Source organism: Stegostoma tigrinum, chromosome 1 (genome assembly GCF_030684315.1).
Source record: "Stegostoma tigrinum isolate sSteTig4 chromosome 1, sSteTig4.hap1, whole genome shotgun sequence".
NCBI lineage: Eukaryota > Metazoa > Chordata > Chondrichthyes > Orectolobiformes > Stegostomatidae > Stegostoma > Stegostoma tigrinum.
In genome coordinates, this window is record NC_081354.1 from 12,642,604 (window position 1) to 12,667,106 (window position 24,503).

Genomic DNA, 24,503 nt, shown 5'->3' on the forward strand with positions numbered 1-24,503 from the left:
CAGTCATTATTCCTCCACCGTTGGTTTCTGTGCCTTCAGTTCCCAGGCCCCAGTGTGGAATTCTGTCCTCATACTTGCTTTTGTCCTTTTTTAAGGCATTTCTTAAAAGCTGCCTCTTTTGACCAAGCTTTTGGTCATGTGATTTCACATCTTGCATAGCTCGGTGTTTTGGATCCTTTGCTTTGTAATGCTGCTTGCACATTTAACTATGTTAAAGGCACCATATAAATATAAGCTGTTGTCATTTAATTGTTTGATATCCTGAGAGAAAGAGTTGTGAAACACTTTAGATTGGAGTCATATGTGAGCTTGGCTGGGGAAGTTCCTTTCCTTACCCAATTGGTCTTTGAGCCACAGTCCAGTTTTCATGATCATTCTTTTTGGTGATAGTGCATAAATGTTCCAATTTAATGAGTTTAAAATTCTCAACTTGTCACAGATTTATGTAAACTCATGATCTTTTGGGTTTCTGATCAGTACCATGAATAGTCTGGAATATTGGGTTTACCTAAAGAGAGAGCTCAGAAGAGCCAGGAGGAGACATGAGAAGTTGTTGGCGGATAGGATCAGGGTAAACCCTAAGGCTTTCTATAAGTATTTAAGAAATAAAAGAATGACGAAAGTAAGATTAGGCCCAATCAAGGATAGTAGTGGTAAATTGTGTGTGGAGTCAGATGAGGTAGGGGAAGCGCTAAATGAATATTTTTCAACAGTATTCACTCCAGAAAACGACAATGTTGTTGAGGAGAATACTGAGATACAGGCTAATAGACTAGGTGGGATTGAGGCTCACAAGGAAGAGGTATTAGAAATCCTTCAGAGGGTGAAGATAGATAAGTCCCCTGGGCCGGATGGGAGTTATCCTTGGATCCTCTGGGAAGCCAGGGAGGAGATTGCCGAGCCTTTGGCATTGATCTTTAACTCGTCATTGTCTACAGGAATAGTGCCAGATGACTGGAGGATAGCAAATGTGGTTCTCCTGTTCAAGAAGGCGAGTAGAGACAACCCTGGTAATTATAGACCAGTGAGCCTTACCTCAGTTGTTGGTAAAGTGTTGGAAAAAGTTATAAGGGATAGGATCTATAATCATCTAAAAAAGAATAAATTGATAAGGGATAGTCAGCACGGTTTTGTGAAGGGAAGGTCGTGCCTCACAAACCTTATTGAGTTCTTTGAGAAGATGACCAAACAGGTAGATGAGAGTAAACCGGTCGATGTGTTGTATATGGATTTCAGCAAGGCGTTAGATAAGGTTCCCCACAGTAGGCTATTGTACAAAATGCGGAGGAATGGAATTGTGGGAGATATAACAGTTTGGATCGGAAATTGGCTTGCTGAAAGAAGACAGAGGGTGGTAGTTGATGGGAAATGTTCATCCTGGAGACCAGTTACTAGTGGTGTACCGCAAGGGTCGGTGTTGGGTCCACTGTTGTTTGTCATTCTTATAAATGACCTGGATGAGGGCGTAGAAGGATGGGTTAGTAAATTTGCAGACGACACTAAGGTCGGTGGAGTTGTGGATAGTGACGAAGGATGCTGTAGGTTGCAGAGAGACATAGATAAGCTGCAGAGCTGGGCTGAGAGGTGGCAAATGGAGTTTAATGCAGACAAGTGTGAGGTGATGCACTTTGGTAGGAGTAACCGGAAGGCAAAGTACAGGGCTAATGGTAAGATTCTTGGTAATGTAGATGAGCAGAGAGATTTTGGTGTCCATGTACACAGATCCTTAAAAGTTGCCACCCAGGTTGACAGGGCTGTTAAGAAGGCATACAGTGTTTTAGCTTTTGTTAATAGAGGAATCGAGTTTCGGAACCAAGAGGTTATGGTGAAGCTGTACAAAACTCTGGTGCGGCCACACTTGGAGTATTGTGTACAGTCTGGTCACCGCGTTATAAGAAGGATGTGGAAACTTTGGAAAGGGTGCAAAGGAGATTTACTAGGATGTTGCCTGGTATGGAGGGAAGGTCTTGTGAGGAAAGGCTGAGGAACTTGAGGCTGTTTTCATTAGAGAGAAGAAGGTTGAGAGGTGACTTAATTGAAACATATAAAATAATCAGAGGGTTAGATAGGGAGAGCCTTTTTCCCAGAATGGTGACAGCGAGCACGAGGGGGCATAGCTTTAAATTGAGGTGTGAAAGATATAGGACAGATGTCAGAGGTAGTTTCTTTAGTCAGAGAGTGGTAAGGGAATGGAACGCTTTGCCTGCAACAGTAGTAGATTCGCCAACTTTAGGTACATTTAAGTCATCATTGGATAAGCATATGGACGTACATGGAATAGTGTAGGTTAGATGGGCTTGAGATCGGTATGACAGGTCGGCACAACATCGAGGGCCGAAGGGCCTGTACTGTGCTGTAATGTTCTCTGTTCTATGTTCTATCATTGCATTAGCTGTCACTACTCTGAACACTCATTTGTACTAATGGCAACACCATAGATAATATTGCTTCTACTAATGAATAGAAATGATTAAAAGATTGAAGGAAAAACAAAATGAATATTAGCACCCTCAATTTTCATTAGTAATTAATCCAAAATGTCAGAGCATTTAGTGTGAATTTTTGAAGATTAGTGTAAGGGAATTATGTAGCCTATTGTCAATATTTGCATTGAATTCATGTAAGGGGTGGAGAAAACCAAGTTTAGTGATTTTGCAGAATAATTTATCACTGCATCTTCCACACAATGCTCATCACTTTGCTATTTCAAGAATCTCAAAACATTGAGCAGGCTGAGTGACAGCGACAATGGATTTGGTAACATTAATCAACATTCAGTCACCAGAAAAAGCCATCAGCTGTGACACTGAGTGATTGGAAGAAGCGCAGAACAGTCAGTCACTTTGACAAAAGGGCCAGCTCCTGAGAAGTCAGCCCAAGGTTAGTGCATATAGCAGAACAACTGAAGCCTTATGAAATTCATCCATCCATACAGATTCTTTGCATTTTGTAGCAGGCAAGTATTTCTGTTTAAATTTTGCTATATATTTGGAACAAATTGTATGGGCTGACAACTGAAATTGAGTTACAATGTATAAATGGATTTGGCAGTTAAGAGGAGTCCTTTAAAACAGTTTATAGCCTCATCAGATCATTTGTATCGTAATATTTTCAGTATGAAATTACGTTGAATTCCACTATTAACTGTTATTACCGCAGAGCCCACTTTTATCAAAGTGTGGAGATGCCGGTATTGGACCGAGGCAGACGAGGTCAAAAATCACACTGCTCCACGTTATCGTCCAGCAGGTTTATTTGAAAATGTGAGCTTTCAGATAAACCTATTGGACTATAACTTGGTGCCATGTGATTTTTGTACTGTTGTCAAGACACATCAGCAATGAATGACATCATTTGTTCTCAGAGTTTAATGGCGTTGCAATGATCATGAGTATTTGTCAGGGGACCTCTGCTCGTGGAATCAGTTGTGAAATTGAAAAGTATGAAGAGACAGTTTATATGATTGCTCATTATTGTACATTCATAATATTATTTAATTCTAATCTTGATTTAGTCGATTGAATGAATATGTAGAAAGTGATGGCATTTTCTGGGGAAAAGTTATTAGTGTGTGAAGATTGTCTTCTTTCTGCTTGATATAGATAGAGAAAGCTGCAGAAAGCACTGTTTGAGTTTTTCTGATGATCTTTCTTTTCCCGTACCAAATATTGTATGATTCAACTAACTTGAAAATGTCCAAAGGTGCTATGGGTGATTCAAAATTCACAGATAAAATTGTCCATAAAAATAAATGGTGTTCTGCCATTCTCTGGGCCACCATCCATTGGCCATGTTCTCCATATTGCAACTACTGTGTTTTGTTTTGAGTAATTCTCTGTGGTTTTGAAGGAGGATGCAGCTGAATAAGAGTTATCATGAGAGAGGAAAACAAAACCCCACAGAGCTAACAGTGATTTATTTTTGCTACTGCTGGGGCATTTAATGTCTTTTTAAATGTGAGTTCATGGCTCATAGACAGCATAAGCTACTCCTGTTACGGATGACTCAGGTGGAACACAGGAACTTGACTGCTGCAGTTACTGAACATGTTTTCTCTCATCCTGCTGCTACAGAGTTTGCTGCAGAAGGTCCAGGTGGACTAGGTGGTGTTGATCATCCCATGCTGGCCCAATTAGACTCTGTTAGCTGTAAGCCAGGCCAGCATTCATCTGAGACTTGCTGTCACTAAACAGGAATCAGATTTTATATCCAGAGCTCAAATGCTTTAAGCTGATGGAATTTTTGTGGAATGCCTCTGATTGCTATATCCGTGTATTGGTGCTGCCTGAAAAATTAAGTAAAACTTCCATTCAACAGGTTACATCGTCAAGTGATAGAATTTATGTAATGGTGTATGGTTCAGTTTATCTTCCTCATGCATGCCAGGATCATTATATGCAACAATGTCTGCAGTTTTCACATTAATTGGATCTAAAGTTTATTCTAATTGAGAATCTGCAGGCTAGCCATAAAATCTGATGGTTGAGTCTTGCATCCAATGATCTCTTGGGCTATTGCATCCATGTTGGTTCATCCTCTGGTTGTTAACTGAGATTGTTGTGTGGTCTTGAATATGCTGATGAATGATCTATATCTCCCAAATCAGAAACTTGGATATTTAGCATAATCTCAGCTCTCTCGGCTTATTGGATACAGGCTGCAGCGCAACATCTTTTGGTGTAAAGGTGTTTGAAATCATCATTTTTTTTCACAAGGTGGTCTCAGTTTCATTTTGGTCAGGATCTAGTTTGAGGCAGTAAATACCACAACCAGATATGTACTGCTGTGTATGTTGTTTGTCGAGTTTGTAAGTTTATTTCAGTTGCAAACAAGATCTTCGCTAACGTAACGATTAGCAAATATATTCTCCTGAAGTGATAATGGGAACTGCAGATGCTGGAGAATCCAAGATAATAAAATGTGAGGCTGGATGAACACAGCAGGCCCAGCAGCATCTCAGGAGCACAAAAGCTGACATTTCGGGCCTAGACCCTTCATCAGAGAGGGGGATGGGGTGAGGGTTCTGAAATAAATAGGGAGAGAGGGGGAGGCGGACCGAAGATGGAGAGAAAAGAAGATAGGTGGAGAGGAGAGTATAGGTGGGGAGGTAGGGAGGGGATAGGTCAGTCCAGGGAAGACGGACAGGTCAAGGAGGTGGGATGAGGTTAGTAGGTAGGAGATGGAGGTGCGGCTTGGGGTGGGAGGAAGGGATGGGTGAGAGGAAGAACAGGTTAGGGAGGCAGAGACAGGTTGGACTGGTTTTGGGATGCAGTGGGTGGAGGGGGAAGAGCTGGGCTGGTTGTGTGGTGCAGTGGGGGGAGAGGACGAACTGGGCTGGTTTAGGGATGCAGTTGGGGAAGGGGAGATTTTGAAGCTGGTGAAGTCCACATTGATACCATTGGGCTGCAGGGTTCCCAAGCGGAATATGAGTTGCTGTTCCTGCAACCTTCGGGTGGCATCATTGTGGCACTGCAGGAGGCCCATGATGGGCATGTCATCTAAAGAATGGGAGGGGGAGTGGAAATGGTTTGCGACTGGGAGGTGCAGTTGTTTATTGCGAACCGAGCGGAGGTGTTCCGCACAGCGGTCGCCAAGCCTCCGCTTGGTTTCCCCAATGTAGAGGAAGCCACACTGGGTACAGTGGATGCAGTATACCACATCACCCACTTCCAACACAAGTCCTCCTCCTGGACACCACCTCCCCAGGCCTCCTACCTTCCCTCGACCTCTTCATCTCTAACTGCCGCCGAGACATTAACCGCCTCAACCTCTCCACCCCTCTCACCCACTCCAACCTCTCCCCTGCAGAACGGGCGGCCCTCCGCTCCAACCCCAACCTCACCATCAAACCCGCAGACAAGGGAGGCGCAGTGGTAGTATGGCGCACTGATCTCTACATCGCCGAGGCCAAACGCCAACTCTCCGACACCACTTCCTACCGCCCCCTCGATCATGTCCCCACTCCTGAGCACCAAACCATCATCTCCAGCACCATTCATGACCTCATCACCTCAGGGGACCTCCCACCCACAGCCTCCAACCTCATTGTTCCCCAGCCCCGCAAGGCCCGTTTCTATCTCCTTCCCAAAATCCACAAACCTGCCTGCCCTGGTCGACCCATTGTCTCAGCCTGTTCCTGCCCCACCGAACTCATCTCCACCTATCTGGACTCCATTTTCTCCCCTTTGGTCCAGGAACTCCCTACCTACGTCCGTGACACCACCCACGCCCTCCACCTCTTCCAGGACTTCCAATTCCCCAACACCTCATTTTCACCATGGATGTCCAGTCCCTATATACCTGTATTCCACATGCAGATGGCCTCAAGGCCCTCCGCTTCTTCCTGTCCCGCAGGCCCGACCAGTCCCCCTCCGCTGACACCCTCATCCGCCTAGCCGAACTCGTCCTCGCCCTCAACAACTTCTCTTTCGATTCCTCCCACTTCCTACAGACTAAGGGGGTGGCCATGGGCCCCAGCTATGCCTGCCTCTTTGTAGGTTACGTGGAACAGTCCCTCCTCCGCACCTACACAGGCCCCAAACCCCACCTCTTCCTCCGTCACATTGACTGTATCGGCGCCGCCTCTTGCTCCCCAGAGGTGCTCGAACAGTTCATCCACTTCAACACCTTCCACCCCAACCTTCAGTTCACCTGGGCCATCTCCAGCACATCCCTCACCTTCCTGGACCTCTCAGGCAACCCGCTTGTAACTGATGTCCATTTCAAGCCCACCGAGTCCCACAACTACCTAGAATACACCTCCTCCCACCCACCCTCCTGCAAAAATTCTATCCCCTATTCCCAATTCCTCTGCCTCTGCCGCATCTGCTCCCACGATGAGGCATTCCACTCCCGCACATCCCAGATGTCCAAGTTCTTCAAGGACCGCAACTTTATCTCCCCACATTGGTCGACAACGCCCTTGACCGTGTCTCCCGCATTTCCCGAAACATATCCCTCACACCCCGCCCCTGCCACAACTGCCCAAAGAGGATCCCCCTCGTTCTCACACACCACCCCATCAACCTCCGGATACAACGCATCATCCTCCGACACTTCCGCCATCTATAATCCGACCCCACCACCCAAGACATTTTTCCATCCCCACCCTTGTCTGCTTTCCGGAGAGACCACTCTCTCCATGACTCCCTTGTTCGCTCCACACTGCCCTCCAACCCCACCACACCCGGCACCTTCCCCTGCAACCGCAGGAAATGCTACACTTGCCCCCACACCACCTCCCTCACCCCTATCCCAGGCCCCAAGATGACTTTCCATATTAAGCAGAGGTTCACCTGCACATCTGCCAATGTGGTATACTGCATCCACTGTACCCGGTGTGGCTTCCTCTACATTGGGGAAACCAAGCGGAGGCTTGGCGACCGCTTTGCAGAACACCTCCGCTCGGTTCGCAATAAACAACTGCACCTCCCAGTCGCAAACCATTTCCACTCCCCCTCCCATTCTTCAGATGACATGCCCATCATGGGCCTCCTGCAGTCCACAATGATGCCACCCGAAGGTTGTAGGAACAGCAACTCATATTCCGCTTGGGAACCCTGCAGCCCAATGGTATCAATGTGGACTTCACCAGCTTCAAAATCTCCCCTTCCCCCACCGCATCCCTAAACCTGTCCAGCTCTTCCCCTCCACCCACTGCATCCCAAAACCAGTCCAACCTGTCTCTGCCTCCCTAACCTGTTCTTCCTCTCACCCATCCCTTCCTCCCACCCCAAGCCGCACTTCCATCTCCTAACTACTAACCTCATCCCACCTCCTTGACCTGTCCGTCTTCCCTGGACTGACCTATCCCCTCCCTACCTCCCCACCTATACTCTCTCCACCTATCTTCTTTACTCTCCATCTTCGGTCCGCCTCCCCCTCTCTCCCTATTTATTCCAGTTCCCTCCCCCCATCCCCCTCTCTGATGAAGGGTCTAGGCCCGAAACGTCAGCTTTTGTGCTCTTGAGATGCTGCTGGGCCTGCTGTGTTCATCCAGCCTCACATTTTATTATCCTATATTCTCCTGAAGGCCTGTTTTACGTTCCTCTTGAGTGTCTAATGCCATTAATAGTGTCTATAATGCAACTTTGTGAAGTAACCTCTCTTCCTTTTAATTCTAAATTCGTTGCATAAATTTCGCCAGAATCTTCATTGCAGTATTTTTGGCTTGTTTTAGCAGCAAGGATTGGGAAATTGTCTTGAATTAATGCTGCAGTGCTAATGTATGGCTTCAAATTTTGGACAGAATGCCTAAACATGGAGAAATTTAAGATTAACTTGCGGGTCAGTTGCTGTTCATCCAATCTCTAATGCATCAAGGCCACACACAGCAATGCTGTCCATTCCAGATGGATTACTTTTGCTTAGTTTGTGGCCAAGGAAGTTTTATTGGGATAATTTTAAAACTCCTTGATGCTCACAGTTTGGGAACAGTGTAGCAAGCAAATGATACGTCTGAAATTTCTTTCTTCTGCCCAGCCTCTTCATTTAAGGTGTGGCATCTTTGAAATTTTCAGTGTAGTTTCTTACATGTGCCAACAGCTTGCAAGTGGCCCATGCCAATTGCTGCATTGCTATTCACACAAGGATGTGGCTTAGAGATTTTATTGTGGCCAATAGCATTTAATCAGCTGGACATCACCCAGGATGTGGAAATCTGCTTTATCAACACCTGTCTATTAGTTTCAATGTCCACATCATCCCCCGTTGGGTTCACTGTGGCTGTTTACCACGTACAAGGTGAGTCACAGCTAGTCACTATTGACTTCTTTAGGAGCACTTTTCAAGATGCACCCTCCACTGTTTAGAAGGTCAGAGACATCAGACATATTTGGTGGGGAAATTTGTGGAGAACAGTCCAGCATGTTAAATTAGTGGTGGTGGTTGGAGTTACAGCGTCTTGCTGCTAAGTTGGAGAAGGATCTTGCCTGTTAAGGTGTAATGACAAGCCAGACAACACTGTTTTACATTGGTCTAGTCAAGGACTTGGATATTGTCATATGTGTGGCAGCTGATCCCACGTGACTTCACTGAAAGACGTGGTGTAGAAAAAGGCTAAAGATAGAACCTCCCGCCATCACAGTGTGCGCGTGCAGAGACTGAAGGAGAAGTTGTTATAGATCTCCTGAAAAATGGAGCTGGTAGGAGTAGACGAGTACAAATAAACCTGACTTATTCTCTCCTGTAATGTTTGGCCCTTCTGGCCGTGTAGGACCTGAACTAAAAAGCTCAGCTAATAGAACTGGTCTTGAACCCCACAAGCTTTTGACTGTGACAACTGCTGAGCCGCCATAAAAGTTCAACAAGCTCGTGCCATTGTTTTTATGCCTCTGCAACACAATTCAATCTTTCCCTGCCATCACTGTAATCTTATGGGAGAGATGAGAAATTCCATTTAATAAATACCCATGACCAATTAGGAGTGACAAATCATGAAAAATTCCTTTCCAGACCCTCCTTTAACCTTCATAAGTAAAAGATAATTTGAATAGAATTTATTCACATGATGGCATTGTTAGCTTGAACCAACCATACCTCTGACCAGTCAGGACAAATAAGTTACAGTCACCTAACTAAAGCAAATGCTATGACCCAAAGCTTGATGCTCTATTGTTAATCCTTTCAGCTCCGAAACAAAGCATAAGAGTGAAAGTGTATTGAAAACTGAGAAGAAAATCCCAGACTGCTGTGAATGAGTCACTCACCTGAGGACATCTCTTTGAAAAGGGTGTGATCCTTCTTGATGTGCTGGCTGATGAGGCACATCCTTTCCTTGCTGTAGTGAGCTTCTTTGTTGAGTTTATTAGATCATCTCACCTTCAAGATAAAAATGTACCAAAGAATGTTTAAGGTACTAACTCTCCACTGTTGAATTTGTAGGCCCTCCTTTTTTGCTCATGAACCTGTACATCTCAATGTGCTATATCTGTTACTGCTGCCTTAACCTGCAAACTCAAACATGGAGTGGAAATGTAGGGTGATTGTTTCAATTAGTGAGGGTTTGTGTGTAATTCTTAAACCTTACCTTTTACAGTAAGACTCATGTTTAATATATAAATGCCTGTATCATCATCTCTGAACAGAGCAGCCAGTTTATTCTAAGGGACTCTGTAGAAGTGCCTTCCAGCAGGGTGAATAAGTGGTGTGAATCACAGTGCAAATTTGAAATACATTATTCTTTGCTATATTAATTTGTCAGTGTCAATCCTGTGCACAGAAGCATGTAACAAGATATACATCCAGTCACCATCACACAAGTCAGCTCATTGACTGATAACAAATACTATTGTAACTTCTCTCACTAATTTTGACAATTCCTAATTGTCATCTGCTAAAGTGAGGACATTAACAACCCAGACTTGAACTAGCATTCCTGAATAGCTTTTGTGGGTTGATTGAACATGTGGATGGAATGGTTAAAATAAATCTAATAACTAGATTAAATGCCTAATAGATATTATATCATTCAATGGTGTATATCAACAATAATCTGATTGAACTGAACTGTGCTTGGGCCAAAATATTTTTGGTTGCTATGTGCAAGTGATTATCCTGATGACCATAATTCAGGTTTGACTTTTAATTCAACTTGGATCCTATCACATACGTGCCATTGACATTTAAGGCTACCTGCTAACTACATATTTCTCTTGACTTCCAGAGCTGCAGTCAGTCAACAAAAAGGAAACTCCCAGATTGGTTTGGCTCATCAAATCCTCAGAAAATCTCCTGTACTACCAAGAAGAAAGTGAAGAAAGGAAAAGGACTTTTCAGTTGAACCTACTTCACAACCATTGGTTTTCTGATAAACCCCTCAACACCATAGAATTTGTGATAGGCGAGGAAGCCAGCTGTTTGGGAACAGGCTCACTATGTTGAGTGTTTTGCAGGCAGCTTTGTTCACCTAGTGACGACTTGGTTCAGAGCACTCGGCTAGACAGGAGGAAAGCAGCAGAAGATGTCAAGATGATGTTTTTGTTTGCTAAATTCCTTACATTCTTTAATACAAAATCTTGAATGTCTTGGAACTCAATGTTAATTTGGTTTTAATGATTTTCTTAATGCATTGTGAAACTATTCTCGTAATGGTTATCTCCTATTATTATGTCCATTAATATATGCTGTAAAATTTTGCAACAGAGGTCTGTTCTCTATTGTTTTGAAAATGCAATGTGATTGGGATTCCTGAACAACAAGTAAGATATTTTGATGTTGGGCTATTTTCCATTTGTTTTGAAAGTCGGTACTTGTATTATACAGTAAGGTACTGTACTATTACAAAGGTTTTGATAACACATCATAGTGCTATCAATAACCATTTTCACTTTGTGATCTGGAATGGATTCTCTCTGGTAGAAAGTCCAAAGGAACTGCACTGTTGCACAACCTACATTGAGGCTGGCTGTGCTCATTCTAATTGCATTGAGAAGGAATGCTACACATTAACTGGTGCTGCAATTGCTTAATAATTTCAAGCAAAATAATTTTTTGGTCCAATTATTTTTATTCAGTTTCCGCAGTGTGCTGACATGACAGGAGACCCAGTGCACCACAACGGGTTAGAGTGTATGGGATCGCACCTTTTTTGCTTTCCAGTGTGGAGGAGAATTTTCCAGCTTTGGTCATGTGTTCGAGGACCGTGAGTTGTTCAACCTGCACCTCATGTGAGGTGCAAACCTGGATATGGCGACCTTCAGTTGCTGAGAGAGGGTTTCAGCTGCATTTTCAGGCATCTGAAAACTAGTGTCACTTTTTTGAGTTCAAGTATTTGGATGTTCTCAACAGGCATTGACAGAGAGACACTGTCATAACGCGGACCAGAAAGATGTTACTTGGAAATAGGTGAAAAAAAAGTCTATAATTTTGATTTTTTAACGCGATGTATAGATGGGTACAGCTTCTACGTAGCTTTTTTGGGACAGATTGTGGTTAGACTCTTCTAAAACAATTAAAGCAATTAACTCCAAGGGGATTTATGCTGTGTTTTACAGCCTTTATTAAAGTGGGACTAAATGCTTATCGGTAAATCAACATTTTGACTTTTTTTTTATCAGGAGGATCATTAAAACCCAACATGACATAAATGTCTGCACTTATAGGTCTGAATGACAGCAGACTGTCTATGATGTGATGCAGTGTTTGCGATGTGAAATTCAGTGTCCTGACAGAATAAAATTAATTGACAATAAATATATTTCTACCTTTCACTGGTGCTGTATGGTTTGATTCTTGCTTATAAAGGGCTGAATCAGTCTTGGAAGTTCTGATGCATGACCACACGAGGGTCTGGAATTGCAGCGATTCTGTTGGAGCTGCACTCACCTTCAGGCACTGAACCACGTTGCCGGTTTTTACAGTTTGACTGTTTTTGTTTCTAATGTTTATAATTCTGATAGTTGATCTAAAACTACCCCATTAGAGGAAAGTCTGTTTCGGTATCAGTCCTGCTGAATTCCTTCATCATTGTCAGCATCTCAATTAGACTGGCCCTGTTCTCCTCTACTCAAGTGAATTCTTTAAACTTCTAGAACCTTTTGTTTGCTGTTTAACACCTTTGGTGCCTTGAATCTGAGAGCTGCAGTCTCCAAAAACTAAACATCTTTCCCGTTGAAAACAATGTGATGCTGCAGCCCAAGGCTCCTTGTAACTGTAGCATCGCTTCCTCAATTCTTTGTCATTTGAGTTATTTTAGGATACTGGGAAGCAGATGGTAGCTTGCAATTTTGCATCGCTCCTGTCCTCTTCTAAAACAAATATTAGATGAACATCACATCTAATCAACCAGAAATAAAGTTATCTTCTTTCCTAATTTCCCCGGCCCCTTATTTCATTTATTTAAAATTATTAGTGGGGGAGCAGTAATACATAGTAATGATAATGTTATAAGGAACTGGAGAAGACTATTTAGTTTTTTGAGCTTATTAAAACCAAAGAATAATACACTGCAGAAAGACACAGGTCAGGTATGTCTATCTAACTATTATTCATTTAGCCTGTTCAGACATGCTATGACTTACCTTCCCTCAGATGGATTTGAACCCAGGCCTTTTTGCAATTTGATTACTGTGTTGGTCATTTACTGAACATATTTACGAAGACTGCTGAGTATATCAGCTTATTGATGAGGGCAGAGTGGTAGACATTGTTTACTTGGACTTTATCATGCAGAACCTTGTCAAAGGCTTTACAAAACTATTTAGTAAACTTGATCACAAGATTCGGGATGATTTTGCCAATTGGATACAAAATTAATTTAATGGCAGGAGACAAATTGGTGGTCGAGTGTTGTTTTTCGACTAGAGACCTTGTAACCAGTGGTGTTCCACGGATCGGTGCTGGGTCCACTTTTGTTTTGTATAAATGATTTAGATGAGAATATGGAAGGCTTGGTTAGTAAGTTTACAGATGACACCACAATTGGAGGTATAGTGTACAGTGAAGATGGTCATCGAAGATTACAAGGAGATCTTGATCAATTGAGTCAATAGACTGAAGAGTAGCAGATTGAGTTTAATTTGGATAAATGTGGATAAATTTTGTAAAACAAACAAATACAGGACTGTACAGTTAATGGTAGGGCCCTAGGGTTCAGATACATAATTCTTTGAAATTTGCCTCACAAGTAGACAGTGTGGTTAAGAGGTTAAGCATGTTGTTTTCATTGCTCAGACCTTTGAGTATAGGAGTTAGGACATTTATGTTGAGGTTGTACAAGATGCTGGTGAACCCTCTTCTGAATTACCGTGTCCAGCTCTGGCATCCTGATATGGAAGGATATAATTAATCTGGAGAGGGTTCAGAAGAGATTTGCCAGGAGTGATAGGTTTGAGATATAAGGAGAGGATAGATTGGCTGGGAATCCGTTTCATTGGAGCGTAGACTGTTGAAGTGTGACCTTTATAGAGGTTTATAAAATCATGAGGGGCATAGATAAAGTGAATAATAAACTTTTTTTCCCCCCTAAGGTGGGGTGTTCAAAATTAGGGGGCATAATTTTAAGGTGAGAGGAGAATGATTTAATAGGGACAACGTTTTTTTACACAGTGGTTCGCATATGGAATGGACTGACAGAGGAAGTGGTAGATGGAGGTACAGTTAGAACACTTACATAGAACAGTACAGCACAGAACAGGCCCTTCAGCCCACAATGTTGTGCTGACTAAAAGGCATTTGGATAAGTGCATGAATAGGAAAGGTTTTGGGGGGGGGGCGGTGGGATGTGGAGGGATATGGGCCAAAGGCAGACAGGTGGGACTAGTTTAGTTTGGGAACATGGTCGGCATGTTTTGAAGGGTCTGTTTACATGTTGTGTGATTCTGTGGCTCTGTGACAGCTTGTTTGGCAATACCCAACTTTTTCCTGCTTCTACCATTGTTTTTACTGAAGTCCTGAAATATTTGCCTCAAATGTTCTTAAATGTGTGTAAGTATTTTTCCAGGCTATCTTGACCACTCTTAGAACTCAAATATGAAGCTACATGTTTCCCTTCTTAACTCTCTCAATATTGTAAACTCAGCTGATGATAATGTTGGAAAACTCAGATCCAGGAGGATATCTGACTTGACAGGTTATATGTTTAAGTTTTGCAGTTAACGTGATGGTTACTTACTGAAACATTCACACATGGCTGCACATGTTCTTCAACAAAATAACATTAATTATAAATATTTTTAAAAAACTCTCCCATATACAAAACAGCTTAGAGTGACCTAAATATAATTACCAAAGCACTGTTTCAATTTATTTCCCAACATTACCCTTTTACAGAGACTTCTTCCCAGAGAAGTATCACTCTGGTCTCAGTTTATTTTCAGACATAATTGATCTTTCTTTTTGAGTTCTTCCCATTGTACTGCTAAGACAGCTTTGTCACTTATTTCAAACACTGTTTGCATGAATCATTTTCAATTTTGACAGTCACAACCTCTTTGCAGTTCGGATAGCTAGAACACTTCTTTACATTCTCATAAGCCCGATGCTTCACTTCTGCTCGGTGGCTGGTTCGCCCGAACTGACAACTTGATCTCTGTAGTAAGAAGAAATAGTCCTTCCTACTGACTTCAAAAGCTAAGCTAATGGACCCTGATCTGTCATAAATTCAGGAGTATAAATGTTACACACATTACACCATAAGTATCCTGAAATCATATGCCTTCTTGGAAATAGTGTGTTTTAGTAACTTGCAAATAACCATGACATTTAAACAAAAGCCTTCACAGATCTAACCTAATTCCATTGCCTCTTTTAAAATCCAAACTCCAAGTGATGACATTTTAAGTCATAACATAGAAATATACAAATTCAAGCATATTTTAGCTTACTGTAGAATCCAAATAATAATACATCTGAAGTCTTCATCATATTCTGACAAAGTTTTGTAAGTAATAAAAGAAACAGTAGTGCTGGAAATACATCTCATGCATATTCAATTTTTGTTTACAAGACCTATAGATTAAAGTTACTGGCGGTCTCCAATTTACAAACATCCACCGTATGAATGCGATTCTATACAGAAGTGTAATTTTAAAGATCCAACCTATGAACATTTTCTGTCGTTATGAACAGTTCCTTTATATTGTCTTGCATTGCATTTCAACTTACCAACAAATCAACTTGTGAATGGACTCAAGAACAGAACCTATTTGCAACCCAGGGACTGCCCATAGCAGGAAAAAGTACATTTTTAGAAGGATTGCAATCTCTACATTTGAGTGCTCTTTTCCCAATCTAATATCTTTATAATGCACCAACATTGCATCTTTTGCAATTAAGCAAAAGTAGGGGGAGCGACTGTTTCCACATGCATTCCCCATGCTGATGCCTTGACTAGAAAGACTTGACGCTGCTTTTGGATTTAAACAGCTGTTCTTACATCAAGCCAGTGACACACAGAATGCAATCAGTTCACTTGCCAACCAGCACACATCCTGTCCTCAAGCAGTATAAATTGGTGTTCCTTTCGAAATTTGGTATCCTTGTGTCTGTTCTGCTGAATGGAAGACAAAAAAGACATGCTGTGTCATACTGATTTATCCAGTATGGGAGACACATCAGTGTCAGATGCTTAAAATACAGATTTGGAATAAGAATCACCACAACAAAGGAAAGGAGGAAAATACTCTGACCACGTCCTCTTAAAATTTTAGATGAACTGGTGGGAATTGTCAGAAACCAGTATCTGTTGATCCCTGCCAGTGGCAAAACACAAGGTAGACATCCATGAGAACTACAAGACAATTTGTTTCCAAGACTGCATATAAATAATCTTTCTTCCCAATGACAATCAAACAATGGGACAAACTTCAAACGAGATTACTCACAGCCCAGTCACTTATGCTCTGCAGAAACCATCATTTGACTACTTCCATTTACAAACAACAGGATGGTTATCTCAGTCAGTCATGCCTGTTTTTGCTAGGATTAGCCAAATAAAACTGGTGGAATATGGAAGTGTTGGTGCAAACACAAGTAAAGCAGAAGCAGCATGATACTTTATTACAGTGATATTTCAAAATGTACATGGTGTCTGCAATAGTGGGCAGCACGGTGGCTCAGTGGTTAGCACTGCAGCATCACAGTGCCAGGGACCCAGATTCGATTCCAGCCTTGGGCAACTGCTTGTGCAGAGTTTGCACGTTCTCCCTGTGTCTGCGGAGGTTTCCTCCCATAGTCCAAAGATGTGCAGGCTAGGTGGATTGGCCATGCTAAATTGCCTGTAGTGCTCAGGGGTGTGTGGGTGTTCAGGGGATGGGTCTGGGTGGCTTGCTGCAAAGGACGGTGTGGACTTGTTGGGCCGAAAAGCCTGTTTCCACACTGTAGGTAATCTAATCTAATCAATGCAAAAACACCTCAAAGTTCTTCAGTCTCATGAAAAACAAACAGCCAAGATCAGACATTGAGAGACAATCAAAATAAAAACAAAGTGTTAGAAAGTCAGGCAAGCATCTGTGGAATGAGGCAAAAAGTTAACTTTTCAGGCCAATAAACATTTGATAAAATGTTATTGACCAAAATGTTATTGTTAACTGTTTCTCTGTTCAAGTTGCTTATTTCACTGAGTTATGCATTTTAGTAACATTTACAACAGATTTTAAGAACACGTCTGCACTTTGGAGAAGTTTTCTGGAAGTGGTGATTTTGCTGTTCAAATCTGCTTATCTCACAGAGATATGCACTTTACTAATATCTACAACAGATCTTAAGAGCGTTGATAGGAATAGAGTTTTTTGGGGCCAAGTTCCTTATCTTGCTGACTTTTGCACTTTAGTAGCATTTCCAACTTATTTTCTTTGAAATTGCCTGATCTGGGTAACTTTTGTTTCAATTTCATATTGCTGTAGTTTTTTTTTATATTTTAAATTAAGGATGATCAAAAACCTGGCCAAGTTGGTAATATTTTAGAAGGAGTCTGAAGAGGGAGCTAGGGAACTACAGATAATGGGATCTATGTAATTGATGCCTTTTTTTAGTTTTTAATATTCATTAATGGCTTGTGAATGACACTGGCTGGGTCAGCATTTATTGCTAATCCAGAGATGCACTTGAGAAGATAATTGTGGGCTGTCTTTTTGAACTACTACGGTCTATTTGATGTAAATAGAACCACAGCGCCTTTATGGAGGGAGTTCCAAGACCAGGTGTAAGGAATGCTGGATGACTGGACAAATTGACGTTTTGGTTAAGAAAAAGAAGGAAACATAGGTCAGGTATATACAGCAGAGGTCGGGTGAATCCTTAGAAGTGTACAGATCTTCTAAAAGTATACTTAAGAGGGAACTCAAGAGGGTAAAAAAGGAACATAAGATAACCTTGGCCAATAAGGTTAACGAGAAGCCAAAGGGATTTTATAAATACATTAGGGACAAAAGGGTAGCTAGGGAGACAATAGGTCCCCTTAAAGATCAGCAGAGCTACGTATCTGTGGAACTGCAGGACATGGTGGTGATATTGAATGAGTGTTTCATTTCACTGTTTACTGTGGAGAAGGATATAGAAGATAGAGAACATGGGAAAATTAATCGCGACATCTTGAAAAATAAGGAGGTGCTGGACATCTTAAAACGCATTAAGGTGGATAAATCCTGGGGACCTGATCAGGTGTACCCTACAACTTTGTGGGAAGCTGGGGAAGTGATTGCTGGGCCCCTTGATGACATATTTGTATCATCGATAGCTGCAGATGAGGTACCAGAGGATTGGATGTTGGTTAACATGGTGCCACTATTTAAGAAAGGCCATAAGGAAAAGCCGGGGAACTATAGATTGGTGAGCCTAACATCTGTGGTGGGCAAGTTGTTGCTGGGAATCCTGAGGGACAGGATTTACATGTATTTGGAAAGGCAAGGTTTGATTGGGGATACTCAATGTGGCCTTGAGCTTGGGAAATTGTGTCTCACTGACTTGATTGAGTTTTTTTGAAGAAGTAACAAAGAGGATTGATGAGGGAAAAGTGGTGGACATGATCTATACGGACTTCCGTCAGGCGTTCGACAAGGTTCCTCAAGGTAGCCTGGGTTAGCGAGGTTAAATCCCACGGAATACAGGGAGAACTTGCCATTTTGATACAGAACTGGCTCAAAGGTGGTGGTGGAGGGTTGCTTTTCAGCCTGGAGATCTGTGACCAGCAATGTGTCACAGGGGCTGGTGCTGGGTCCCTGGTTTTTGAAATTTGTATAAATGATTTGGATGTGAACATGGGAGGTATGGTTAGTAAGTTTGCAGATGACACCAAAATTGGAGGTGTAGTGGACAGCGACAGCGGTTACCTCAGAACACAACAGGATCTTGATTGAATAGGCCAATGAGCCAAGGAGTGACAGATGGAGTTCAGTTTAAATAAATACGAGGTGCAGCACTTTGGAAACACAAATCAGGGCTGGACTTATACACTTAATGGTAAGGTCCTGGGGAGTGTTATTGAACCAAGAGACCTTGGAGTGCAGGTTCATAGTTCCTTGAAAGTAGAGTTGCAGGTAGACAGGATAGTGAAGAAGGTGTTTGGTATACTTGCTTTTATTAGTCATCGCATTGAGTATAGGAGTTGGGAGGTCATGTTGCAGCTGTAGAGGACATTGGTTAGGTCACTATTGGAATACTGCATTCAATTCTGCTCTCACTACTACAGGAAGGATTTTGTGAAACTTGAAAGGGTTCAGAAAAGATTTACAAGCATGTTGCCAGGGTTGATAGTTTGAGCTATAGGGGGAGGCTGAATAGACTGGGGTTACTTTCCCTGGAACTTTGAAGGCTGAGAGGTGACCTTACAGACCTAAAATTGTGAGGGGCATGGACAAGGTAAATCCACAATGCCTATTCCCTGGAGTGGGGGAGTCAAAAACTAGAGAGCATAGGTTTAAAGCGAGAGGGGAAAGATTTAAAAGGGACTGAAGGGGCGATTTTTTTTAATGCAGAGGGTGGTGTCTGTATGGAATGAGCTGCCAGAGGAAGTAGTGGAGGCTGATACAATTACAACATTTAAAAGGCATCTGGATGGGTATATGAATAGGAAGGGGTTACAGGGAAATGGGCCAAATGCTGGCAAATGGGACTAGATTTCTCTAATAAATCTGATTGGCACAGACTTGTTGGAGTGATATACATCTCCATGGCTGTTTGAGCCAGCGACACTGAAGGAAGAGAGATTTATTTTCAAATCAGGATAATGAGTGGGTTTGGAGGGGAGCATTCTGGTGGTGGTGTCCCCATGTGTCTGCTGCTCTTGTCCTTCTGGATGATGGTGGTCCTGGGTTTGGAAGGTGCAGTCTAAGGATTTTTGCTGAATTTCTGCAGTGCATCTTGTAGATAGTACACACTGCAGCTACTGAGCATCGAGGGTGGAGGAAGTAGAGTTTTGTGCTTTGTCCCGGATGGTGTAAAGCTTCTTGTGTGTTATTGGAGCTGCACCCATCCAGGCAAGTGGGGCGTAAATCCTGACTTCTAGTTTATAGATGAGAATAGGCTTTGGTGAGTCAGGGGGTGAGCTTCTTTCTAGATAATTCTGATTTTATCCGCTGTTGTAGCCATAGTATTTATATGGCTGGTCCAGTTCAGATTCTGATCAATGGTAATCTCCAGGATGTTGATGCAAGAACAGACAGGGTGAAGGGAGGAAGATAACAAAGTGTGAAGCTGGGTGAACACAGCAGGCCAAGCAGCATCTGTGCTCCTGAGATGCTGCTTGGCCTGCTGTGTTCATCCAGCTCCACACTTTGTTGTCTTGGATTCTCCAGCATCTGCAGTTCCCATTATCTCTGAGGGTAAAGGGAGGAAGATGTACAAGAAAATGGAGGTAAAGCCACGGTAGATTCATGATAAATGGATGTGCTGTAAATCTCAAAAATGTTAGAGAGGAGGAGGATCAAGACTCTTCCATTTCAAATCCACATCTCAATCAATGATTTCCCAATTGAAAAAAAATGTGCATTTTACGTGTATTCTGTGACCTTAGTGTGGCTAATGATAATCCAACAGCAGCCTCAGTACAGGCGACTTCGATCAAGAGTCCAGCTGTAATTCTTTTTACTTTTATCCTTTGTGTGTGGGCTCATAATAGCCATGAAAAGCAGCTTTGAGTGGAATGGAATAACCTGTATCAGCAATGTTTTGTACAGATGTCATAGAAATTCAATGGGAACAAGTATTAAACATGAGCTATCAACTGAGAAAATGTAACATGAAGAGGCTACAATATACATGTGAGTGCAATTTGATGTATTTTAAGGATACTACTTAATTACCCATCCTTCACCATTCGAGATAACAAAGTGTGGAGCTGGACGAACACAGCAGGCCAAGCAGCATCTTAGGTGCACAAAAGCTGACGTTTCGGGCCTTGACTGTTCATCAGAAAAGGGGGATGGGGAGACGATTCTGAAATAAATAGGGAGAGAGGGCGAGGCGGACCGAAGATGGATAGAGGAGAAGATAGGTGGAGTGCAGAGTATGGGTGGGGAGGTATAGAGGGGATAGGTCAGTCCAGGGAGGAAAGACAGGTCAAGGAGGCGGGATGAGGTTAGTAGGTAGGAAATGGAGGTGCAGCTTGAGGTGGAAGGAGGGGATAGGTGAGAGGAAGAACAGTTAGGGAGGTGGGGACGAACTGGGCTGGTTTTGGGATGCGGTGGGGGAAGGGGAGATTTTGAAGCTGGTGAAGTCCACATTGATACCATTGGGCTGCAGGGTTCCCAAGCGGAATATGAGTTGCTGTTCCTGCAACCTTCGGGTGGCATCATTGTGGCACTGCAGGAGGCCCAGGATGGACATGTCATCTAAAGAATGGGAGGGGGAGTGGAAATGGTTTGCGACTGGGAGGTGCAGTTGTTTATTGCGAACCGAGCGGAGGTGTTCTGCAAAGTGGTCCCCAAGCCTCCACTTGGTTTCCCCAATGTAGAGGAAGCCACACCATGTACAGTGGATGCAGTATACCACATTGGTGGATGTACAGGTGGACATCTGTTTGATGTGGAAAGTCATCTTGTGGCCTGGGATAGTGGTGAGGGAGGAGGTGTGGGGGCAGGTGTAGCACTTCCTGCGGTTGCAGGGGAAAGTGCCGGGTGTGGTGGGGCTGAAGGCGGGTGTGGTGCGGACAAGGGAGTCACGGAGAGAGTGGTCTCTCCGGTAAGCAGACAAGGGTGGGTTTGGAAAAATATCTTTAGTGGTGGGGTCGGATTATAGATGGTGGAAGTGTCAGAGGATGGTGCGTTGTATCCGGAGGTTGATGGGGTAGTATGTGAGGATGAGGGGAATTCTCTTTTGGCGGTTATTGCGGGAGTGGGGTGTGAGGGATGAGTTGCAGGAAATGCGGGAGACATGGTCGAGACCGTTCTTGACCACTGCGGGGGTCGGGGGGGAGGGAAGTTGCAGTCCCTGAAGAACGAGGACATCTGGGATGTATGGGAGTGGAATGCCTCAGCCTGGGAGCAGATGTGGCGGAGGCGGAGGAATTGGGAATAGGGGATGGAATTTTTGCAGGAGGGTGGGTGGGAGGAGGTGTATTCTAGGTAGCTGTGGGAGTTGGTAGGCTTGAAATGGACATCGGTTTCCAGCTGGTTGCCTGAGATGGAGACAGAGAGGTCCAGGAAGGTGAGGGATGTGTTGGAGATGGTCCAGGTGAACTTGAGGTTGGGGTGGAAGGTGGTGGTGATGTGGGTGAACTGTTCGAGCTCCTCTTGGAAGAACGAGGTGGCGCCGATACAGTCATCAATGTAATGGAGTAAGAGGTGGTGTTTAGGACCAGTGTAGGTGCGAAAGAGGGACTGTTTCATGTAAGCTACAAAGAGGCAGGCATAGCTTGGGCCCATGCGGCTACCCGTGGCCACCCCTTTTGTGTGTAGGAATTGTGAGGAATCAAAAGAGAAGTTGAGGGTGAGGACAAGTTCGGCTAGGTGGATGAGGATGTTGGTGGAGGGGGACTGGTTAGGTCTGCGGGACAGGAAGAATGGAGGGCCTTTAGGCCATCTGCATGGGGAATGCAGGTGTATAGGGACTGGATACCCAGGGTGAAAATGAAGTATTGGGGACTGGGGAATTGGAAGTTCTGGAGGAGGTGGAGGGTGTGGGTGGTGTCAGTGATGTAGATAGGGAGTTCCTGGACCAAGGGGGAGAAAATGAAGTCCAGATAGGTGGAGATGAGTTCGGTGGGGCAGGAGCAGACTGAGACAATAGGTCAACCAAGGCAGGTGGGTTTGTGGATTTTGGGAAAGAGATAGAAGCAGGCCGTGCGGGGTTGGGAAACAAAGAGGTTGGAGGCTGTGAATGGGAGGTCCCCTGAGGTGATGAGTTTGTGAATGGTTTGGGAGATGATGGTTTGGTGCTTGGGGGTGGGGTCATGATATCCATTGCAAGCCCACCAACTCCCACAGCTACCTGGAATACACCACCTCCCACCCACCTTCCTGCAAAAATTCCATCCTCTATTCCCAATTCCTTCGCATCTGCCACATCAGCTCCCAGGATGAAGTATTCCACTCCCATACATCCCAGATGTCCTCGTTCTTCAGGGACCTCAACATCCCCCCTGCAGTGGTCGAGAATGCCCTTGACCGTTTCTCCCACATTTCCTGCAGCTCATCCCTCACAACCCACCCCCGCAATAACCACCAAAAGAGAATTCCCCTCGTCCTCACATACTACCCCACCAACCTCCGGATACAACACATCATCTTCCGCCATCTATAATCCGACCCCACCACTAAACGTATTTTCCAACTCTACCCTTGTCTGCCTTCCGGAGAGACCACTCTCTCCGCGACTCCCTTGTCTGCTCCACATTCACCTCCAACCCCACCACACCCGGCACCTTCCCCTGCAACCGTAGGAAGAGCTACATTTGCCCCCATGCCTCCTCTCTCACCTCCATCCCAGGCCACAAGATGACTTTCCACATCAAGCAGATGTCCACCTGTACGTCCACCAATGTGGTATACTGCATCTGCTGTACATGGTGTGGCTACCTCTACATTGGGGAAACCAAGCGGAGGCTTGGGGACCACTTTGCAGAACACCTCCGCTCGGTTCGCAGTAAACAACTGCACCTCCCAGTCGCAAACCATTTCAATTCCCCTTCCCATTCCTTAGACGACATGTCTATCCTGGGCCTCCTGCAGTGCCACAACGATGCCACCCATACGTTGCAGAAACAGCAACTCATATTCTGCTTGGGAACCCTGCAGCCCAATGGTATTCATGTGGATTTCACCAGCTTCAAAATCTCCCCTTCCCCCACTGTATCCCAAAACCAGCCCAGCTCGTCCCTGCCTCGCTAACCCGTTCTCCCTCTCACCTATCCCCTGCTCCCACCTCAAGCCCCACCTCCATTTCCTACCTCCTAACCTCATCCTGCCCCCTTGACCAGTCCATCCTCCCTGGACTGACATCCCCTCCCTACCTCCCCACCCATACTCTCCTCTCCACCTATCTTCTCCTCTATCCATCTTCGGTCCGCCTCCCCCTCTCTCCCTATTTATTTCAGAATCGTCTCCCCATCCCCCTTTTCTGATGAAGGGTCTAGGCCCGAAACGTCAGCTTTTGTGCTCCTAAGATGCTGCTTTGCCTGCTGTGTTCATCCAGGTCCACACTTTGTTGGCTCGGATTCTCCAGCATCTGCAGTTCCCGTTATCTCTGATCCTTCGCCATTCACCAGGTTCAAGCACAAAAAGATCTGGACAATGTCCAGCCTTGTACTGACAATTGACAACTGATAGTTGTGCCACACAAATGCCAGGCTATGAACACCTCCGCTTAGCGATATTCTAACCACCAGCCCTTGACATTCATCACTATTACCATCACTGAAACCTCCACTATCAACATTCTTGGGTTTACCATTGAGCTGCAACTCAACTGGACTCATCACATAAACAGACTGGTGACAAGAGCAGGTCAGAGGCTAGGAATACTGCAGCAAGTAACTCACCTCCTGACTCCCTCCACTCGGCCCACCATCTATTTGGCACAGTTCAGAAATGTGATAGAATACTCTCCATTTGCCAGAATGGTTACAGCTC

At 44.0% G+C, this 24,503-nt stretch overlaps 1 protein-coding gene across 7 annotated transcripts in view; it reads left to right on the plus strand.

Annotated features, from left to right (window-relative positions):
- wrn (WRN RecQ like helicase) overlaps positions 1-12,197 on the plus strand; it is a 110,938-nt gene extending 98,741 nt beyond the window's left edge. For all 7 annotated transcript variants that reach the window (XM_048560679.2, XM_048560851.2, XM_048560764.2 and 4 more), the window contains one exon: positions 10,664-12,197. In XM_048560679.2, coding sequence (XP_048416636.1) covers positions 10,664-10,780 — 117 coding nt within the window. In that variant the 3' untranslated portion in view covers positions 10,781-12,197. The remainder of the gene's footprint in view (positions 1-10,663) is intronic.
- Positions 12,198-24,503: the final 12,306 nt, after the last annotated feature.